General features: G+C 46.6%; 11 protein-coding genes across 11 annotated transcripts; 5 read left to right on the top strand and 6 right to left on the bottom strand.

Moving 5' to 3' along the window:
• Positions 1–37: 37 nt before the first annotated feature.
• Positions 38–1,399, bottom strand: HG536_0A06730 (YheT family hydrolase; the record flags this gene model as incomplete). Its single annotated transcript, XM_037281638.1, has 1 exon — positions 38–1,399. The coding sequence occupies one exon, from the start codon at positions 1,397–1,399 to the stop codon at positions 38–40; it is 1,362 nt and encodes a 453-aa protein (XP_037137533.1).
• Positions 1,400–1,592: 193 nt separating this feature from the next.
• Positions 1,593–4,145, bottom strand: FZO1 (mitofusin; the record flags this gene model as incomplete). The annotated part of the gene is made up of 1 exon (XM_037281637.1): positions 1,593–4,145. The coding sequence occupies one exon, from the start codon at positions 4,143–4,145 to the stop codon at positions 1,593–1,595; it is 2,553 nt and encodes an 850-aa protein (XP_037137532.1).
• A 205-nt stretch (positions 4,146–4,350) lies between these two features.
• On the bottom strand, positions 4,351–5,142 carry SEC62 (Sec63 complex subunit SEC62; the record flags this gene model as incomplete). The annotated part of the gene is made up of 1 exon (XM_037281636.1): positions 4,351–5,142. One exon carries the CDS (start codon positions 5,140–5,142, stop codon positions 4,351–4,353), a length of 792 nt encoding a protein of 263 aa, XP_037137531.1.
• A 267-nt stretch (positions 5,143–5,409) lies between these two features.
• On the top strand, positions 5,410–7,353 carry NOG1 (putative GTPase NOG1; the record flags this gene model as incomplete). The annotated part of the gene is made up of 1 exon (XM_037281635.1): positions 5,410–7,353. One exon carries the CDS (start codon positions 5,410–5,412, stop codon positions 7,351–7,353), a length of 1,944 nt encoding a protein of 647 aa, XP_037137530.1.
• Positions 7,354–7,761: 408 nt separating this feature from the next.
• DTR1 (Dtr1p) lies at positions 7,762–9,528 on the top strand (the record flags this gene model as incomplete). Its single annotated transcript, XM_037281634.1, has 1 exon — positions 7,762–9,528. One exon carries the CDS (start codon positions 7,762–7,764, stop codon positions 9,526–9,528), a length of 1,767 nt encoding a protein of 588 aa, XP_037137529.1.
• Positions 9,529–9,979: 451 nt separating this feature from the next.
• On the top strand, positions 9,980–11,341 carry SSU1 (Ssu1p; the record flags this gene model as incomplete). Its single annotated transcript, XM_037281633.1, has 1 exon — positions 9,980–11,341. One exon carries the CDS (start codon positions 9,980–9,982, stop codon positions 11,339–11,341), a length of 1,362 nt encoding a protein of 453 aa, XP_037137528.1.
• A 299-nt stretch (positions 11,342–11,640) lies between these two features.
• GLR1 (glutathione-disulfide reductase GLR1) lies at positions 11,641–13,092 on the top strand (the record flags this gene model as incomplete). Its single annotated transcript, XM_037281632.1, has 1 exon — positions 11,641–13,092. The coding sequence occupies one exon, from the start codon at positions 11,641–11,643 to the stop codon at positions 13,090–13,092; it is 1,452 nt and encodes a 483-aa protein (XP_037137527.1).
• Positions 13,093–13,281: 189 nt separating this feature from the next.
• Positions 13,282–14,253, bottom strand: RPS6A (40S ribosomal protein eS6; the record flags this gene model as incomplete). The annotated part of the gene is made up of 2 exons (XM_037281631.1): positions 13,282–13,986; positions 14,248–14,253. The coding sequence occupies 2 exons, from the start codon at positions 14,251–14,253 to the stop codon at positions 13,282–13,284; spliced, it is 711 nt and encodes a 236-aa protein (XP_037137526.1).
• A 488-nt stretch (positions 14,254–14,741) lies between these two features.
• RLM1 (Rlm1p) lies at positions 14,742–16,454 on the bottom strand (the record flags this gene model as incomplete). The annotated part of the gene is made up of 1 exon (XM_037281630.1): positions 14,742–16,454. One exon carries the CDS (start codon positions 16,452–16,454, stop codon positions 14,742–14,744), a length of 1,713 nt encoding a protein of 570 aa, XP_037137525.1.
• A 650-nt stretch (positions 16,455–17,104) lies between these two features.
• On the top strand, positions 17,105–18,049 carry YDC1 (alkaline dihydroceramidase; the record flags this gene model as incomplete). Its single annotated transcript, XM_037281629.1, has 1 exon — positions 17,105–18,049. The coding sequence occupies one exon, from the start codon at positions 17,105–17,107 to the stop codon at positions 18,047–18,049; it is 945 nt and encodes a 314-aa protein (XP_037137524.1).
• Positions 18,050–18,177: 128 nt separating this feature from the next.
• Positions 18,178–19,863, bottom strand: ELP3 (Elongator subunit ELP3; the record flags this gene model as incomplete). Its single annotated transcript, XM_037281628.1, has 1 exon — positions 18,178–19,863. The coding sequence occupies one exon, from the start codon at positions 19,861–19,863 to the stop codon at positions 18,178–18,180; it is 1,686 nt and encodes a 561-aa protein (XP_037137523.1).
• Positions 19,864–19,993: the final 130 nt, after the last annotated feature.

Below are 19,993 nucleotides of genomic sequence, written 5' to 3'. Positions count from 1 at the left end.
TATAAAGTTCTTCGATATTTGAAAATGACAGTTATAGTCAGCGAACAAGTTCGTCGAATTTGTAGAAGAACGCAGCAATCTGTTTTGTCACCCATGGCTCGTTTTCGCAATCCAAATAAGCCAAATGGCCACCGAGATCAGTCTCGCACAGCAAGACATTTGGATTTGCCGAAACTTGCTCATGTGATATCGCTTCCGATCCGACAACAGGGTCATCGCTTGAGTTTATTATCAGTGTAGGAATTTTAATGTTGGGCAATCTGTTAACCGGTGAAGCTTCCTTGTAATAATCGAGAGCGCTGGCAAATCCAAGACACGGTGCAGTGTAGAGATTATCAAATTCAATGACCGAATCAAAGTGCTTTGCTTTCTCCAAGTTCGAACGCGTACATGTATAATAAGAAGGGTTTTCAACACTAGGTTTGTGATCAGGTTTTGACCCATCCGGTACTTCGAGTTCGCCCATGTTTACTTTGATCATTCTTGTCAAAAAATGAACCATACTTTTCGTGAAAAGCCTCCTTGACCACCAATCATCCCTCATCTTGTATGTCGACAAGACCATATCCCATGGGTTGCATAGAGTCACGGCAGCTGACAAAGGCGTGTTCTCCCCCAGCCTGCCCAAATAGTTTGCAAGCATACATGCTCCAAATGAAAATCCTACGGCATATATCTTCCTGTTGGGATGCCTTTTCTTATTAGCATTTAAGAACTCTTCGATATCGCCAGTGTTAAGTGCCGTGAATAATGAACGTGTGGTAATCTTCGAGCGGGCACAACCACGGGCATTCAAAACCACAACCTGAAATCTGCCATTGCCCATACGGGACAAGTTGTCTGTAAGCGATCTTATCACTGGTTCATGGGAGCCACCTGCCAAACCATGGAGAACAACAATCAAGGGTCTATCGTCACTATGTACCTGCTCGATTTCTGCTTGTCTCATGTACCTCGTACGAGGGTGTAAACGGGGCCAGTTATCAAAGTGCGTTTCTTCCTCATCCTTATCGAATTTTTCTCTATCAAAGCGGCCGGTCTTCTCGTCGAAATGATACTGATTCTTCCACGAGTTCATCACCCAATCAGCCGTTGAAACACCTCCATCTGAGTACTTGACAATCTCCCTTCCATAGAACACTCTGAACTTTTGTGAGAAATCCGCGACTCCCAGATAAACGGTCTGCAAAATACCTGTGAATAGCAGCGGGTTCAATCTAAATTGAGCCCCATCTTTCAATTCAGGAATATTTTGGGAAACAAAATGTTCCAAATCCGTTCTTTCCTTCTCGTCCTTCAAATACAGTTGTACAGTTCCATTCTTTCCGACGACATGTTTAACTGTTCCATTGAAACCCCAGTTGAATGGGTTAATTACTGGCAATGTTGATACTGGCATCTAGCTGTCAAAAACTGGATCGTTAGTGGCTGCAATCATGACTCATGTAGCGTTTCCAAGCATCATATTCGTAAGCATTTTATATTCGCTTTCTTCTCGAGCTCGTTTGTCCTTCGGATGTAGCTTAAGCCCGAAAAACTGATGGTTCCGACAATTTATATACAAGAGGAATCGATTGGCTTGTAGGGCTGCATCAATCGACTTCGAGGTTGATGCGCTCGACCACTTGGCGCTGAGTGCTTGCACGCTCCAGCAGCTGGGCAAAGAACTTTGTAGAAAGGGCATTGTTTGCCAGTTTCTTCTCGAGGTCTTTCTTGACGGCCTGCTTCTTGTCGATGGCGAGCTCGCAGGATTTGACAATCTCTCGAATCGGGATCTTCATCACCTCACGGACCTCTCTTGCGATTCGGTCGGCATTAGCGTGTGCGTATTCCTTCTGTTGCAACGTGGTCTTGTATTTTGCAGAGAGACTCTGGGGCAATGCGCGAGGAAGGTCGTGAATCAAGTAAGCTGCACATAGTAGACCGCCTAACACTAGTAGAGAGCCTGAGACACGTCTGATGGTATTCCAGGAGAAGAACTGGAATCCCTGCAGCACAACATTTCTCAGGATCTTGACACTGCCGAACGAGTATACAGCGAGCGTCGGCACCTTTGACGTGAAAATTAAGGACGGCTTTGTCCAGTATTGGGCAATGGAGTAGTTACCGAGACCGAGGACGGCTGTCACACTGTTCGAGCTGTTGGTCTCTGTTTCGGAGTAACGTGAATCAGCCATTGAGGGAGATATGAGACCCCAGCTTAGGTAATCAATAAAGCCGGTCCACGAGGGGGCAAAGAAATCCTTAATCGAGAGTGGAACGGAAAGTTTCTTCACAAAGTGGTGTCGTCTGTTGGTGAACATCAGATTGCTTCGGAAAACGCGGTTATGCATGAAGTTTTCTCCAAGACTTTCCCTGCCGAGCTTATTTATCTCATTGACGCTACTTTCGGTGACGCCTTTTGCGGAAGTTTCGCTAGCAGCAATTGCATCCGTCACTTGATCCTTGATGAACTGCTCTGTTGTAAAGATGAAATTGTGTATTTGAGAAAGGCCTTGATATCTGGGGAACTCGTTCAATGGAATCTCCAGAGAGCTTTGGATCTTGGATTTCGCGAATTCGTATGTCGCGGAAACTGTCTCTTCACACATTTTATCGACTGTCTCCGATAGTTCGTTACAATGAGCTTTGACTTTGTCTACCTCTGGCTTCAACTCATTTAGCTCTTCGTTCAGCTTTTCGTCTTCTTTCTGGTAAATTTCCATATTGAAGCGCGAGATTTCTCCTACGTCGCTTAGAAGTTTGCACAAGTAGGTTTTAGCTGGAAGCAACTTGGATGTGGACCGCTTCTTCAAAACGAAATTTCTTAAAGAGTTTTCCAAGTGATCGAAATCTGGGTTCCCCTCATATTCGTCGTCAGAATCGCTCGGGGGATCCCCGAAAGGATCAGCGCCACTATTATTGCTCAAAAAGTGAATGAATTGAGACGAACTCTTGTGTGTCTCGGGCGACAGCTCCCTTATTTGTTTCAAGACTAAATCTTTGCAGCGCTGCTTATCCCTGATTCTATCAAATTTCTTAACGACAAAGAACATAAATTTCTTCTCTCGTGAAGCCAAAGCAATAAAATCTTTAGCTGACAAGGTCAACTGGTTTTCAGCATTGACAACAAATATGACTAAATCGATTTCCTCTTGTCTTGACATGACCTCCGCGGTTTGTACAGAATCCATGTTTAACCCTGGCGAGTCTATCAGTGAAATATCGACTGTCCCGTTCCTTAGCAGGCTTGTTTCTGGAGGACGTTTGTCGTCTTTAATATAAACCTTTAACAGAACGTACTTGTCACTTCTCTGCACGAGATCCGGCATATCTGTCAATGGATGTATTTCATAGGTAGATTTGTCTCGTATGTTATACGTGTCGATGGCATTTTTTACTGACTTCGCCTTCTCAATGGTGAGAGCATGCACTTCTTCGATGTTATTGTTGTCCCGTGCCTCGAGTATTTCGCAAAAAACGTTGGTACATGGTAGTTGGTCCTCCGGTAATACCCTCCGTCTAAGCAGAGAGTTGCAAAAGTTCGACTTCCCGGTATTCACATCACCTGTTATGAAGACCTTGGAAGATACATCGTCCACTCTTTTTTGCAAAGAGGCCAGATGTTTCAACGACAACCGTATCTGCGAGCTGAATAACTTTGCAGACGCTTCCTTATCCAACTGAATGCCACTACGATCAGAATAATTGCCATCTATCTTGATCTCAAGCTTTAATACATGCAGTTGCCTTCCGCTGTCCACTTTACTATTGGGAAGATGTATAGGGCGAGCTTCGTTTTCGACAGCGATCTCTTGTAACAACTCCTGAACTTGTAATATTGCTCTGTCCAGGCTTACTCGGTTGTTATTATAGCTCATTTGGCTCAACTGCGTGGAGAGTAACTTCTCATTCGACAGCGACCGTTTGTGCGATGCCGTCGTTGAACCCTGCACCTTCAATGAATGAACATTTCCGGAAACCACCGTTGAAGCATCGTCTTCATCATCGTATAGAGAAGCTTCATCAACAATGAATGACCCGTGAGCTCTGGAATAAGCAACTCTGCCAGGCACTACCGTTTTCTCGTCATCTTCTTTCCGCCTGCCAGGAGAATCCTTCACGTTATGCGAATTGCCATTAGTATTGAAATGTTTCTGTGACATGAAGGTCCCACTTGAACCACAGCGATAAACAGTTGCCAGATCCTCCTTAAGCAAGGAGCATTGGGACTGCTACTCCAGATGGATCATCTTGGCAGATCGGTATATCTTCTATTTTATCACTTAGAACGGACCTATGAAGATACATTATATAGCCTCTAAATAGACCATGTTGAAGCATTCTGACCGCTTATTTCGGTCCTGTTTCCTAGTGCTGCAATCCTTTATCCTCTGCTTCGTCTATCTGCTTGTTCTTAGCAAGTTTTCTCTTGTTCCTCTTCATTTTCTTCAGATAACTGTAACATTCTTTCTCACCGTAGCCATACAAGGGCTTGAAGCTCTCCACGACACCACAGTCCTCAAACAGGTTTGGGAATATCCAGAACCCGCCCTTGCTTTTCGTGAAGGGCAAACTGAATAGGTAGATCACCAGCCTGACGATTGCCAAGATGAAAAATAGCCCGAGCAGACCTAATGCGCCCAGAGAGACATAATAACTCGCGCGCCTCATGAGCGCTGGCCACAGCGGATAGCTCACCAGGGCAAGTATGGCCGCTATCACGCCAACGACGATCAGATAGTCTGTGAGAGTCTTCGGATTGTAGTTCCAGACGTAGTACTCATCTGGCTGCAAAACTGCCTTGTTTGAGAGGATAAGTGTAGGAAAGTCCTTGCTTGGCTTCAACCCGTGCTCCTTGCACTCGGCGCTGTGCAATTTAACGCAAGGGACCACCAGCTGAGCTCTGATCAAAGAGATGAACACGTCACGGGCCCCCGCTTCGTCGTCTTCAGCGGTTCCAACCGGCGGATACAGCTCAGGTTGTGCCTGCGACTTCTTTGCGTACTCGCTAGACTTCAAAGCTCTCACGAATCTCTTGTAGCGGAAGAAATCAACCTGTCTCGACTGGAACAGTCCCTTTCTCTGCTTCAGTTCCCGATGATGACGCAGCAGCTTGGCTATCGCCGAGATATCTCCGCCTGCATTCCCGCCTTCTACCATGCTTCCCAAGCTCTCAAACGTATTTCAATGCCCTCTTCTCACTGTGTCTTGGTGGTCTCATTGAGCTTGTTAGCTGTTAAGGTTAACTTTGATTGCGAGAAGCTTGTTCGTTTAATGTGATATCTGGATCTAGAAGTGAAAAATTTGTTCATCTCATCTCATCTCATCGCATTTCTTAATTAAAACATCTATTTGAAGCTGCCAAGTAGTAGGTTTGCTCTTGATATTGGTCCGGTTTGCTGGCGTTGAGTATATAATAAGGATAAGATGCAGCTGACGTGGAAAGACATCCCTACGATTCCAACTACCAATGATCTTCTGGATATTGTCCTAAATAGAACTCAAAGAAAGACTCCGACGGTCATCAGACCTGGTTTCAAGATCACCAGAATTAGGGCTTTCTACATGCGTAAGGTGAAGTACACTGCTGAGGGCTTTGAGGAGAAATTTGAAGAGATTTTGAAAGGTTTTCCAAATATCAATGACGTGCATCCATTTCACAGAGATTTGATGGATACTTTGTATGAAAAAAATCACTATAAGATCTCGCTAGCAGCGGTTTCGCGTGCCAAATCGCTTGTGGAACAGGTCTCGAGGGATTACAACAGATTGCTGAAGTTTGGTCAATCGTTGTTTCAATGTAAACAGTTGAAAAGAGCTGCGTTGGGTAGAATGGCTACTATTGTGAAGAAATTGAAAGATCCGTTGGCGTATCTGGAACAGGTTCGTCAGCATCTGGGCAGATTGCCTTCGATCGATCCCAACACGAGAACTTTGCTGATCTGCGGTTATCCTAACGTTGGTAAATCGTCGTTCTTGAGATGTATTACCAAGGCAGACGTGGAAGTGCAACCTTATGCGTTCACCACCAAATCGTTGTATGTTGGCCATTTCGACTACAAGTACCTTCGTTTCCAGGCGATTGATACGCCTGGTATCCTGGATAGACCCACAGAGGAGATGAACAATATCGAAATGCAGTCTATTTACGCGATTGCTCATTTACGGTCTTGTGTTTTGTACTTCATGGATCTTTCGGAGCAGTGTGGTTTCACGGTCGAAGCCCAGGTCAAGCTTTTCCACTCTATCAAACCTCTGTTTGCCAACAAGTCAGTCATGGTTGTCATCAACAAGACAGATATCATAGGCCCTGAAGATTTGGACGAGGAGCGTGCTCAGTTGTTGCAAACTGTCAAAGAACAGAGCGGGGTTGAGATCATGACTGCCTCCTGCCAGCTGGAGGAAAACGTTATGGAAGTTAGAAACAAGGCGTGTGAGAAATTGCTTGCCTCGAGAGTGGAGAATAAACTGAAGTCGCAAGCTAGAGTTAACAACGTTCTCAATAAGATCCACGTCGCCACGCCGCAAGCGAGAGACGACATGGAGAGGCCCGCATACATCCCTGAATCCTTCAAGAATCTGAAGAAGTACGACGCAGAGGACCCAGAGAGAAGAATGCTAGCTAGGGATATTGAGGCAGAGAATGGTGGTGCTGGTGTATACAACGTCAACTTAAAGGACTCTTACCTGTTGGAAGATGATGAGTGGAAGAATGATGTTATGCCTGAGGTCCTAAATGGTAAAAATGTCTATGATTTCTTGGATCCCGAAATTGCAGCAAAGCTTCAAGCTCTGGAGGAAGAAGAAGAAAAATTGGAGTCCGAAGGTTTTTACAATTCTGATGATGACGAAATACCTTTTGAGGGTTTTGATAAGGATGAAGTCGAAGACATAAAGCAAAAAGCCGCTTGGATCAGAGATAGACAAAAGAGGATGATTGCTGAGGCAAGAAATAGGAAATCTCTTAAGAACAAAGCCATCATGCCTCGTTCCAAGCTAATCAAATCCTATAACCAAATGGAGGAGCATATGTCTAAGCTGGGCCATGACGTCACCAGTATAAGAGATAAGCAGAGAGTCGCTGCTGAAAGGTCTAGATACACTGAATCTGGTGCAGATGTGGTATTTGGAGCCAGTGAATCACACGCTGGACCTTCGGCAAATGGTGGTAAGTTAAGGCAGTCTGACAGATTGCTGGACGGTGTCTCTGATGGTGTGGCGAGATCCAAGGCTGATAGGGTTGCCAAGATGCAAAGAAGAGAAAGAAACAGACTGGCTAGACAAGGTGAGGCTGACAGACATTCTACCGCCTCCCTGCCTAAACATCTGTTCAGTGGTAAACGTGGTGTGGGTAAAACTGATTTCCGTTAGAAGCTTGAAAGTGCTATGGAAATCTGCCATTATTGGTATTCTGGTCTTATGATGGTCATGCGAGTTTGCATTTCATTTTTGGACTTTTTGAGTCGCACGATTATCGATATTCTGTATATTATTCTGTACCTTTGGTATATCAATGTTGAGAAAGAAAAAACTGGTGAGTCAGCAAGCTGATAACCGATTGGACGGGTCTTTTTGGGTTCAGCTCTGCTTGTAAACAGTCCCTGCTAATATTTTCCGTCAAGTTTTTCCGTCAGATTTGAAAGTGTCAGTAAATCAGCGGCTGACGCGACGACGCCCACCACAAAAATGAAGCTTTTGATACGCTAAAATGATGGTACCTGATTGAACCGACAGTACAGCTCGATATTATCTCTGACCTCTAAATCATTTATTTTAAGCATGACAAAAAATGAGGCGATGGACAGCGAAAGAAATCCAGTGGATCACTCAGAATCTGAGGCAGATCCAGGCATAGATCAAGCCATAAGCATGATAACTTTTCAGTCAACGGACGCCAACATGTTGAGCACGATAACTGCCCCACTGGAGAATGTTCCATCACCGATGGCCGAAGACGAAGATTCAAACAGTGTGCGATCGAAAAGCGTCAAGAGCGCTGGATTGGGAGTCGCTTCACCAGATAGCCAAAAGTCTATGGAGTTAAATAACTCAAATGGCGAGCAGTTAGATGAGAAAAAGCTTCAGGACACGGCAAGAGAAGGGGTGCCCTATACCTGTTTCACCAAGGGCCAGGTAGCTCTGATTTTCGGGATAGTCATATACATTGGATTTTTAGGACCTATGGCTGGAAACATTTACATTCCGGCGTTACCATTGTTGCAAAATGAATTTCACGTTAATGAGACAACCATAAACTCGACTGTGTCTGTTTTCATGGGGGTTTTTGCCGTTGGGCCGTTATTCTGGGGTATGTTTGCTGATCTTACTGGCCGGAAATTTCTGTACATCATGTCACTAGTGCTTTTGATGGTAGTAAATATTCTATTGGCAACTGTACCGGCGAATATTGTGGCTCTCTACATCTTACGGGTTTTCCAAGCTTTCGGATCCAGTTCAGTCATTGCACTTGGGACCGGCACCGTGACAGACGTATCGGCACCGAAGAACCGAGGTAAAGCAGTCGCATATTTCATGATGGGACCCAATATGGGACCCATCCTGGCGCCCATAATTTCAGGTTTGATTCTGATGAACGGCGATCACTGGAGGTGGCTTTTTGGCTTTACGAGCATTATGAGCGGTGTCGCACTCTTATTAGTCCTCGCTTTATTGCCAGAAACCCTAAGGTGCATAGTTGGTAATGGCGATCAACGCTGGAACACCGCAAGCAAAAATGATGAAATCCAAACCCTGGACCAGGAGACTGGAGAAGCACACGGATTTGTCCAGACCCCCAGGATAAGGTTATTTCAAGACATTGGTATTTTAAAACCAGTGAACGAAAGCCCTCTATTTCAAAAGCTATATCCGAGGCCTTCAAAACCGTCCATTACTACCTACTGGCATATGATTAAATTTCTACCGCTAACGGTTTCTTCGCTGAGCACAGCCCTTCTGTTTGCCAGCTATTATGCTTTCACCGTCACTTTTGCTCATTTTTTACAGGCCGACTACCATCTTTCCATGCTGGAAGTCGGCGCATCCTACGTGTGTCCTGGTGTAGCGATGCTGTTGGGCTCACAGACCGGAGGACATCTTTCAGACTACTTAAGAAAACGATGGCTACGTTCCCATCCTGGTCTACTATTTCCGCTAGAATATCGCCTCATTCTGCAAATCTGGGGCATAGCCCTAAATACTGCAGGCTGCATTGGCTACGGATGGTCAATCCAGCGTCACTACCATCTGTCTGTCGTCCTCGTATTTTCAGCTCTAAGCGCTTTCGGTTTGACTTGGTGCAGTAATACGACGATGACATATTTAAGTGAACTAATGGCTAGACGTACCGCTGGAGCCATTGCAATCAGCAGTTTTTTCAGAAACGTAGGTGCTACGATCAGCTCAGCAATTATAAGTAAACTATATCTTGCCATGGGTATCGGCTGGTGTTTTTCAGGTTTAGGTCTCTGCAACGTCATTTCGCTTGCAGCCATTCTATACCTAATAAAATATGGCAATTATTTCCATCAAGAATACAAACCATAAAGAGCTTTTCAACTCAATCGATTAGTATAATAAATATTGAATAAAAACATCTTGATCCGTAGCCTGTTGGAATTTTTCAACCATCGCCAGCCAAGAGTTGAAGGATTAAACCAAAAATGGTTCAAAATCGCGTCAGAGCGCCATCCTAATTTGTTGCCATTGTGAGCCTAGAGATGACTTCTCGCCAGTTAGCCGGTCTTATTGTTATTTGCCGTATACATTCGGCTGTTTCCTATATGGTTGCAAGTATGTCACAGCCACAACTGTGTGACTAAACGAGGCTCTGAGCGTTCTGATTGGCTGCGCCCATGGTAACCGGCGTCTTGGCAAAATGGACCGCAATGAGTCAAGAAACTACGAACTGGAAGGCGATCAGTATATGAATAGGCAGTGATTCCGCCCTCTCCAGTGGAAATTGGTTTCCCAGCTAGTGGCAGTGTGGAACGCTGCAATGGAGGACTCCCTTTTTACCCGATTGACGGGGTGCTTTGAGCCTTTCTTTTACGTTATGGTCATGGCAACTGGCATCTCATCTAATTTGATGCATGACTTTCCTTACGAGGCTCGGTGGTTACGGTACTGTTCATACCCTATGTTTGCATTAGCATGCTTGCTCTTTATCGGTCTCCAAATACTGCAAATGCTACATATGTTCAGGTTCGTTAGAGAGAGGTCGCTTGGCGAGTACTTCAAGCAATACTTCCGCAACCCTTCGAACAATGTCTTCTGGGGTACGTATTCCATGGGATTGATTACGATTGTCAATTACATCGCTACCTTGGCTCAGGACGAAGTTAAAAATCCTGTTGTCTCAAAGAGAATGATGAAGATGGCATATGTGCTATGGTGGTATGACGTAGCGACCTCTTTAATAGGTGCTTGGGGAATCTCATTCCTCCTCTGGCAGAGATTCCCTAAAAGAAAGCATAAAAAAGGCCATCTGGCAGTGCCAAATGCGCATGTCTCAACTGAAGGATTAAAAAGTGTGCTCGTTTTGTTGGTGGTCCCTCTTGTCGTGGCGGCTTCAAGCAGCAGTTACTTCACGATGACCGACTTGTTCGGGGAAATCTATAGCAGGAAAACTCAACTGACTATCCTTGTTATCACGGCGTTGATCTGGCTGCACGCCGTGATATTTGTTTTCATTATCATAACGATCTTCTTCTGGAGTCTTTATGTTAACAAAATCCCACCTATGGGTCAGGTATTTTCACTATTTTTGCTGCTCGGTCCCATGGGCCAGGCAAGCTACGGTATAGTGCTGTTGACAGAGGACGTGAGACTATATGTTGCAAAATACTACTCTGCAAGCGCTACAAACACGCAGCAAGACATACTTTTGGTCGCCGTGCCGTGGTGTGTCAAGATTATTGGACTGCTCCTGGCACTAGCTCTACTTGCAATGGGATACTTCTTCACCATCATCGGCTTCGCTGGAGTGGCGTCCTATTACCGTACAACGACCGAGGAAGAGCACAACGGCGAGATACGGGTGAAACGGATATATCATTTCCACAAAGGCTGGTTTGCCATGACTTTCCCCATGGGGACTATGTCTTTAGGCAGCGCCGGCATCTGGCATCATTACAATCAAGTCGTGCCCATGTCCGCCTTCAGGGTCATCGGTACCATCTACGCGGTCATTTGCATTTTGTGGACTCTCGTCTGCCTGGTTGGCATTTGCTGCACAGGCATCATCCCAGAACTCACCTGTATGTTCAAGCATATCACAAGCCGCGATTCAGTTTCGGAAGTAAGCACTGATACCTCCAAGGGCAAGCAACCAGAGAAATCTGAGGTGTACTCCTGCTAAAGCCGCAGAGGTTTCGCAGGCTATGTCGAGAACCAGTTAGATGACATCGTTCAATGCCAGATGGATTTATAATGGCTTTCAACAGCTCCTAACTATCTTCGAACCAATAAAATATAGCATTAATTAATAATTAATTAAATTTCTTACTGATGCCATTTTTTTTTCTAGTGACGCTTCGAGACACCTCCCCAGCAAGGAACCACCACTCCTAGCAGCGATTTGTAATCCAATAAATATGAATATATAGAGCCTAGTGTTGTCAGAATTGTTGCAATATATCAGAGCTTTTTAGCTGTTGAATGATTTTTCCAGTGAGATACGGCATTCAGAGAATAATATTGAGAAGAGCTATGTCTACGGTTAAACATTACGATTACTTGGTGATAGGAGGTGGCTCTGGTGGAGTTGCTTCTTCTAGAAGAGCAGCCTCATATGGTGCCAAGACGTTGCTGATCGAAGGGAAGGCTTTGGGTGGAACCTGTGTCAATGTTGGCTGCGTTCCGAAGAAGGTTATGTGGTACGCTTCTGACCTGGCCACCAGAGTGAAGCAAGCTCATGAGTACGGCTTGTTCGAGAAGTTTCCATTGGACGACGAGCACTTGCAATTCAACTGGGAAGCCTTTAAGAAGAAAAGAGACGCATACATCCATAGATTGAACGGAATTTATGCTACCAATCTGGCCAAAGAGGGTGTGGATGTGTTGTTCGGATGGGCTAAATTCACTGGAGAAGGCAAAGTTGAGGTCAAGACTCATGATAACAAGACAGAGGTTTTTTCGGCTGATCACATTTTGGTTGCGACCGGTGGGAAGCCAATAGTGCCTGAGGGAATCCAGGGGTACGAGTACGGTACGGATTCGGACGGATTCTTCGCTCTGGAACATCAGCCTAAGAAGGTTGTGATTGTAGGTGCTGGTTACATCGGCATTGAGTTCGCTGGAGTGTTCCATGGCTTGGGTTCGGACACTCACTTGGTTATAAGGGGAGAAACCGTGCTAAGAAAGTTCGATACCTCAATCCAAGAGACAATCACCGATCATTACGTCAACGAGGGCATCAACGTTCACAAGTTATCCAAAGTGGAAAAAGTTGAAAGAGACGAAGCCACCAAAAAACTCACAGTTCACTTGGACACCAAGGAAGTGATTAACGATGTGGATTCTTTGATCTGGACCGTCGGCCGCAGATCATTGTCAGGTATTGGTCTAGAGAATGTGGGTGTGAAAGTCGACTACCGCGGGCAAATTGTTGTCGATGAATACCAAAACAGTTCTGTCAATGGCATTTATTCTCTCGGTGACGTTGTCGGTAAGGTGGAATTAACTCCAGTAGCAATTGCTGCAGGAAGAAAGTTGGCAAACAGGCTGTTCGGTCCCGAGTCATGCAGAAACGACAAGCTCGACTATAAAAATGTGCCCAGTGTCATTTTCTCGCATCCAGAAGCAGGTTCTATTGGGCTGACAGAAAAAGAGGCCATCGAAGAATATGGCCACGAGAACATCAGAATCTATAACACCAAGTTTACGGCAATGTACTACGCAATGTTGAAGGACAAGTCTCCAACCAGATACAAGCTGATCTGTGCTGGACCGGAAGAAAAAGTCGTTGGCCTGCACATTGTTGGTGATTCTTCAGCCGAGATTCTGCAAGGTTTCGGCGTAGCCATCAAGATGGGAGCCACCAAGGCTGATTTCGATAACTGCGTGGCCATTCACCCCACGAGCGCCGAAGAATTGGTCACTCTGAGATAAAAGCGGCACACCAGCGCCAGATATTCGTTGTACGAAGAGTAATTAGATGTTTCGACACATACACTTTAAAATTGGTTAACTCTTGTTTACAATACAAAATAAAAACAGAAGTAGATATTAGACTAGAGTCAAAGGACATATACCGGGGGATGAAATATAAAATTATGCGGGTTCATCGTGGCATAAGACCTAAGCCTTCAAAGAGGAGGCTCTTCTCTTTCTAATTTCAGCCTTTTCAGCCTTTCTTTCGGACAATCTCTTGGCCAACAATTGAGCGTATTCAGCAGCAGCCTCTCTTTGAGCTTGAGCGTTTCTAACCTTCAAAGCTCTCTGGTGTCTCTTTCTTTGCAATCTTTGAGGAGTAACCAATCTTTGGATCTTTGGAGCCTTGGTGTAAGTCTTTTCACCCTTGACGATTTCTCTTCTGACAACGTAGTCACGGACATCATCTTCCTTGGTCAAACCAAAGAACTTTCTGATGTTGTTGGCTCTCTTTGGACCCAATCTCTTTGGAACGACAGTGTCAGTAACACCCTCCAATTCTTGTTCACCCTTCTTGACGATGACCAAGGACAAGACAGCCAAATCTGGGCCAACGATAGCACCTCTGACGGACTTTCTCTTTCTTTCACCGTTTCTTCTTGGTCTGTAACAAGAGTGACCTTTTGAGAGCAACAACTTAACTCTGGTTGGCAACAAGACACCTTGCTTCATTGGGAAACCTTGTTTGTCGTTACCACCGGAGATCTTGAAGACGTAACCCTTGAATTCGTCACCGACGGCTTCACCCTCGACTTCTTGACCAATTCTCTTGTCGTAGAAGACACGGATTCTGTGTTCATCATCGATGTCGACAGTCTTTTGACTACCGTTAACTGGGTAAGCAATGTTCAACTACAATAAATGGCATGAAATGTTAGTAACAAGAAGCATTAGAAATCATTTCAACAATGCCGATCGAAGACACTTAACATTCCATTTTGACATAAATCGGTACTACCTAGTATCTCTCAAAAGACTTGCACGAAGAGGCTTGGTCTTTTCATAGCTCAATATGCGTTTGCTTGCTTCTCATGTTCAATTTGGATGATAACTTCTGTCTTACTCGGACAATGCCTATCAGCCTGGTAGCTAAAAATCTCATCTATAACATACCTTCATGGTGTCTCACTAGTCTTTGATCTCTTGCTGCTCTCAATAGATTTCAACGATGCCACTTCTAGAGCATGAAATTTCATAATGACCTAGCCTAAGGGCCATGCAAGTTTTTCCAACCTAGCAGTTCTTCCTGCTGGCTCGAAAGGACTTCCCTCGGTAAGTCTGCCTAGACTGACGGAACCTCCCTGCCTAGGCGATCGTCCTACCAAGCCAACCAGAAGGAACGTACGCTCTGGCAAGGACAGTCAGCCAGCCTAGATCCAAGCTTCTCTCCGCCACCTCGGCAACCGCCAATGGAAGACGCGCGTGCATTCACGCAAATTTTTTAGACGATGCAAACAGGATGTTAGAATGTTAGGATGGAGGACATGGATGTTTGGGTGTTTAAATAGTTGACAGTCCACTAAGATCTGCTGACGTTTGGAGTTAACGACTTGAAGTATGATGCAAAATAGGTAGTTACTAGGACAACTACATGCTATACGTGGGAGTCAAGGACCTTTGCTGTTGCTGAGAACATCTGTATTTCCATGATTTTTATCATCTGTTGCATCACTTGAGAAACTGAAGAACCGGTTGACCAGTGGAGTCTGATTTACCATCATATATGGAGTCAAACCAGTACTTCCGTTGTTGTAAGTAGATGCTGGGATCTCGCTTCCGGGGACCGGATTACTTGGTATGCTTGGAGGGGCCTTGGCTGTACCAGGACCAATGGTCCAGTCTTGGAACATTGACATTGTAGTGTTGGGCGATGGCACCATCAGATCATGAGCGAATTTCGATGGCAACGAGCCCGTTAAAGGTCCGGCTGAATGGTCGCCGGGTGGGGGTGTAGATGCTCGTACGGGATTGCGTGGTGTTTGCGCCGGCAAGTTTGCCTGGCCTTGGTGTTGATGGTGCTGTTGCACGTATTGTTGGGACATCTGTAATTGTTTCAACATGGGATATGGCGGGCCATGGATATTTGCTGAGTGGCCGCCAATGCCGGAAGCCTGCAATGGCGTGGCGAGATATGGGGGGTATGCCGGCGATGCCGAGAACATCGGCGGCAGTCCGAAGGAGTTGCCGCTCGGCGGCTTCGCACTTAGTCTATTCGGATCGTTCTTGTCCGGCATCAGATATTTTGCGCCAATGTCGCTTCCCTGGATAGCGCCAGCAGGCGGCGTCTGCCTCTTTGGGGTCTGTTGGTTCGCTGGCAAATCGTACCTTACAGCGCTTGAATTCCTGGAGACGAGACCAGCCACGCTTGCGTTTGCGTTAGTCGCTCCAACAGACGAACTAGACGAAGATGCGCTCTGAATCGCCGGATTGTACGATGTGTTGCTACTCGGGATCTGGACTCTAAGAACAGGCCTTCTCTTGCTGTCAACTTGCGAGTTTATCCGGCTCGACGGCGTGCTACCCACCGGCACCGCGTTCTGCAACGCTGTAACCCCCGCCGCTTCCGGCACTTTGGTTGAGGTATCAAGCGACCCGCTACTATAGCTGATCTCGGCACGAGCTGCGCTCTCCGGTACCGCTGGTGAGTTTCCAAGCATCGAGGAGCCCGCCTGGCTCGGCGGATTCGACGCTGCCTTATACAGATTTTGGAACTGTCTCTGCACCATCTGCTGCAAAGGATTGAATTTCGGCAGCTGGGCGTCTATCTTCTGTTTCTTGGCCTCCGATTGCTGCTGCTGCTGCTCTCTTTTGAGAGCACTCCGCGTAAGCCTCGCGCCCGCCGTCACGCTGGGCTCTCTCGAGCCCGCACGCCGATCCTCCCGCCTGTCACTGTCCTCTGCGTCCTCCTCCTCCTCGTCTTCCGCCTCTTCCTCGCCGTTCTCGTCCTCCTGCTGCTCGGCCATCCCCTGTCGCTGCTGTCCGCTGCTCCCAGCGCCATAGTAGCCCTTCCGCGACTTCCGCCCGGCATGTTTGTTGAGCGTTATGTGCGACTTCCTCTGGTACGCTCCAAAATCCGACGGTCCCTTCACGTCGTGCGCCAGATCATCCCTCTGGTAGTACTCGATCATATTCTGCATGTCCACGGACGAAAACTCATAAAAAGTGTTGTTCGAACCCAAAATCAGGACCGCCACGTCCACCTGGCACAACACCGCCAGCTCATGCGCCTTCTTGAACAGACCTGCCTTACGTTTGATGAACGTCACGGTCCGGTTCCTCTCCTCCCGGATCGGCTGGATTTCAATCTTTCGTCTACCCATTGCCACTGTCTTGCCGCCTCAATCTATCCTACTTTGCTGCTCGCAACCGTCTCACGGACCTTCTCTTTCCACTCCCCCTCTCCGGATCCCTGGCATCGTTTCTATAATTAAAACTTCTTTGCATCGCCTTCAACCGACCCCAGAAAATAACTATGTACGTCTTGATCTAAGCCCCGGTCTCTCGACGTCAAAAGTTGGTCAACTTCTAAGCCCTTTTAAAGATCAACAACACAGTGCCAAGACGCTCAAGCAGAGCACATTCTAAACCGGTTGTAGTTGCCTCTTGACACATGTGCCGCTCGTCTCAATCTGAGTGTTCTTACTGGCTGCGCAATCTTGCGCTGTAAGCTCTTGTCATAGCGTGCGCCTCGTTGTCGTACAATCAGAGATTTACGATGACGCTGTTGAAACGTTTCTGAAATTAATTGGATTGTGCTGCTCGCGGTTTTCGGTGCTTAGCTCGTACTGTGGAGCGAGCAACGGCAGCATAAGTAGCGTTAGCAGTAACAATGGGTTTCTTCTTGTTAAACGAATTGCATGCCATTATCTCGCGGAAGCGGGCTGCGGAAAACGTATATATAGGTGTGGAGCTGCTACACGTTTGATACTTTAGTTTGAGGCTAGTTGGGCTGTAAGGTAGGAGCAACTCTATGGGACTGTTTAGATGGCCGTATCCGGCGGAGTCTGTGGAAGGTTACTGGGGAGGTGTGACGTCGACGATCGACTGGTGTGAGGAGAACTATGTGGTGTCGAAATACATTGCTGAGTGGTCTAACACTATCACAAACGGTACGTTTGTGATCACGGCTCTGTATTCTACGTGGTGCGCGTACCGCAGCCGGTTGGAGTTTAGGTTTATACTGATCGGAGTCGGGTTTGCCCTGGTCGGAGTGGGTTCGTGGTTGTTCCACATGACGCTGCAGTACCACTACCAGCTGTTGGACGAGCTGCCCATGATCTATGCGACCTGCATCCCGACATGGAGTATTCTGTGCGAGACGCAGGACACGCTGACAAAGAACGGCGCAAGCAGTCCTCTTTCGAGACAGTTTTCCGTCGGGATCATCATATCCGTCGTGGTGACACTGTTGAGCTGGGTCTACCTGGTTTTCAAGATCCCAGAGATCCACCAGACCGTTTACGGGTTCATCACGGTCTCGGTGGTGGTGATGTCGGGGATCCTGACGCACAAGTTTGTGTCGGACGCCGTTGCCAAGAAAAGCTTGTACCAATGCATGAGCATCGGGATTGTCACCTTCCTGCTCGGGTTCCTGTCGTGGAACCTGGACAACGTTTTTTGCTCGTATTGGATCCACATCAGACGGAATTTTCTCCAGCTGCCCCTCGGGGTGCTGCTGGAGCTTCACGCCTGGTGGCACATTTTGACTGGCACTGGTATCTACTACTACATCGTGTACCTGCAGTATCTGAGGGTACTGACGCAAGGTAGAGGCCGGGAGTATGCCATGATCTGGAGATGGGGGTTTTTAGCTGAGCTGGTCAGAAAAGACGCCCAGATTACTACTAAATATTCACTTTCCCTGTTTGGTCCTCTCGTGGAACAGAGCTCGACCGAGAGTCGCAAAAATAGGTAGATTATCTGTGTATATGTAATTGTCATCCTTTCAATAAGCGCAATTTGAGTTTTCCATTCCTTACAGTCCGAAACTTTCTTTGGGGAACAAAACGTAAAAAAACATTAAGTAGCCGAATCCTACATAGGTCAGTAAGAGGGTACGAGTTTCTTCGACATGTAAGGTCCATCAAGTTCGTAGCCTAGCTTACCGTAGTACGTTCTTACTCCAACACCGGAAATGACCGAAATTTTCTCAGAGCCATGCTCTTCCAGGGCTATCCGCTCCGCTTCCTCCATCAAAAGAGTACCGAAACCCTGATGTTGAAATTTGCGAGGATCCCTGGAGTGCAAAGGTACCACGGATCCGTAGACATGCAGCTCTCTAACGATCGACGTTCTCTGAGAGGTGAATTCCTTTCTGTATGTGTATTTCTTCGATGCCTTCCTCAATCTCAGCAGACCGATCAGGATATCCTTCTTGGGATCCTCGTACGACAGGAAAGTCTCCCAACCTCCGTTGGCGTAGTAATCCCTTCTGATCAATTCCACCTGATCGGGTTGAACCTTGTGATGAACCTCCTGGATGCCAACTTCTCTCGTCCTTACATCTCGACATTTGGTGCCAAAATCTTTCATCCTCGCTAAAGCCAACTCTCTTAGGTTACCGTTGTCAACACCAGATGTGACTAGAGGCATAGGGATATCTCTTTGAACACGGTAGATTCTGGTCCAAGGCGGAACAAGCGCCATGATTCTTGCCACGAGATCCACCAGGGCGTTGGCGTTGTACGACTTATATCTGCCGGTCTTCCACAGCTCATACAGACCAGTGCCTCTGATGACTAAAGTAGGGTAGATCTTCAGCCCGTCCGTCCTGAACGCTGGGTTCTCAAAATACTCTTTGAACTGCTCAATGTCCCTCTCCATGCCCACGTTGGGGAGATCAGGCATCATGTGAGAGACAACCTTGTATCCTGCATCCTTTGCAACGCTGAACGTTTCGCAGACTGCTTTCACGGTGTGCCCTCTATTCGTGTCACGGGCCACATCTTCATAAAGCGATTGGACGCCGATCTCCAGTCTTGTACAACCATACTTCAACATATCGTCTAGATGCGTTTGAGTACAGTAATCGGGTCTCGTTTCAATCGTTATACCAACACATTTGGTCAAACTTTGCTGCGAATATTGGATTGCCTCGGTAATGTCGTTGCCATTGAAACCAGACAGCGCGTTGTGAAGTTTAACAATGAAATCTTCTCGATAGTCCTTGGGAAGGGACATAAAAGTGCCACCCATAATAATATACTCAACCTTATCAATCGAGTGTCCCAGCTGCTTCAACTGCTCGATTCTCCCGCGAGCCTGTTCGTACGGATCATAACGAGCCCTGATAGCTCGCATCGAGGTAGGCTCATAACCGGTATACGACTGGGTTGAGTACTCGAAATCCGAATCCGGACCGCCAGGACAGTAGACACAGATGTTACCCGTATACGCGATATGCGGGCAACGATGAGGCTTACACATGACTGCAATGACTGCAATCCCTGATGCAGTTCTCACCGGTTTAGCCTTCAATTTCGGAAGCAGATACTTCTTGTACTGGTCTGGGATGGCATTAATAACGTCCGTGAGTCTTGGCTGCTGCCTCAGCTTGTATTTCTTGGAGTACTTGGTAATCAAGCCGTTCAGGTTTATTTCTCTAGTAGTACCCGAGGTCAAAGAGCTGGTCAACTCTAAAGTGATGTCCGAACAGCATTGGATGAACCTCTCCTTCTCGGGAGCCAGTTTTTGCTTGTTGTTTTTGGGGCCCTTTCCGCTACGTCCCATTCTGGCTTGTATTAATATGAAAACAGCAGTCTAGTCAGCCTGAGAGACCTTTATTCCACCATAGGAAGTGGCATCAGTCGCATTAATCTGCTGCGATGGGCTTCAACTTTTCAATATATCTTGAAGAAAT

The sequence above is a fragment of the Torulaspora globosa genome, chromosome 1 (genome assembly GCF_014133895.1).
Source record: "Torulaspora globosa chromosome 1, complete sequence".
NCBI classification, from domain to species: domain Eukaryota; kingdom Fungi; phylum Ascomycota; class Saccharomycetes; order Saccharomycetales; family Saccharomycetaceae; genus Torulaspora; species Torulaspora globosa.
This window is presented reverse-complemented; position numbering and strand designations above follow the sequence as displayed.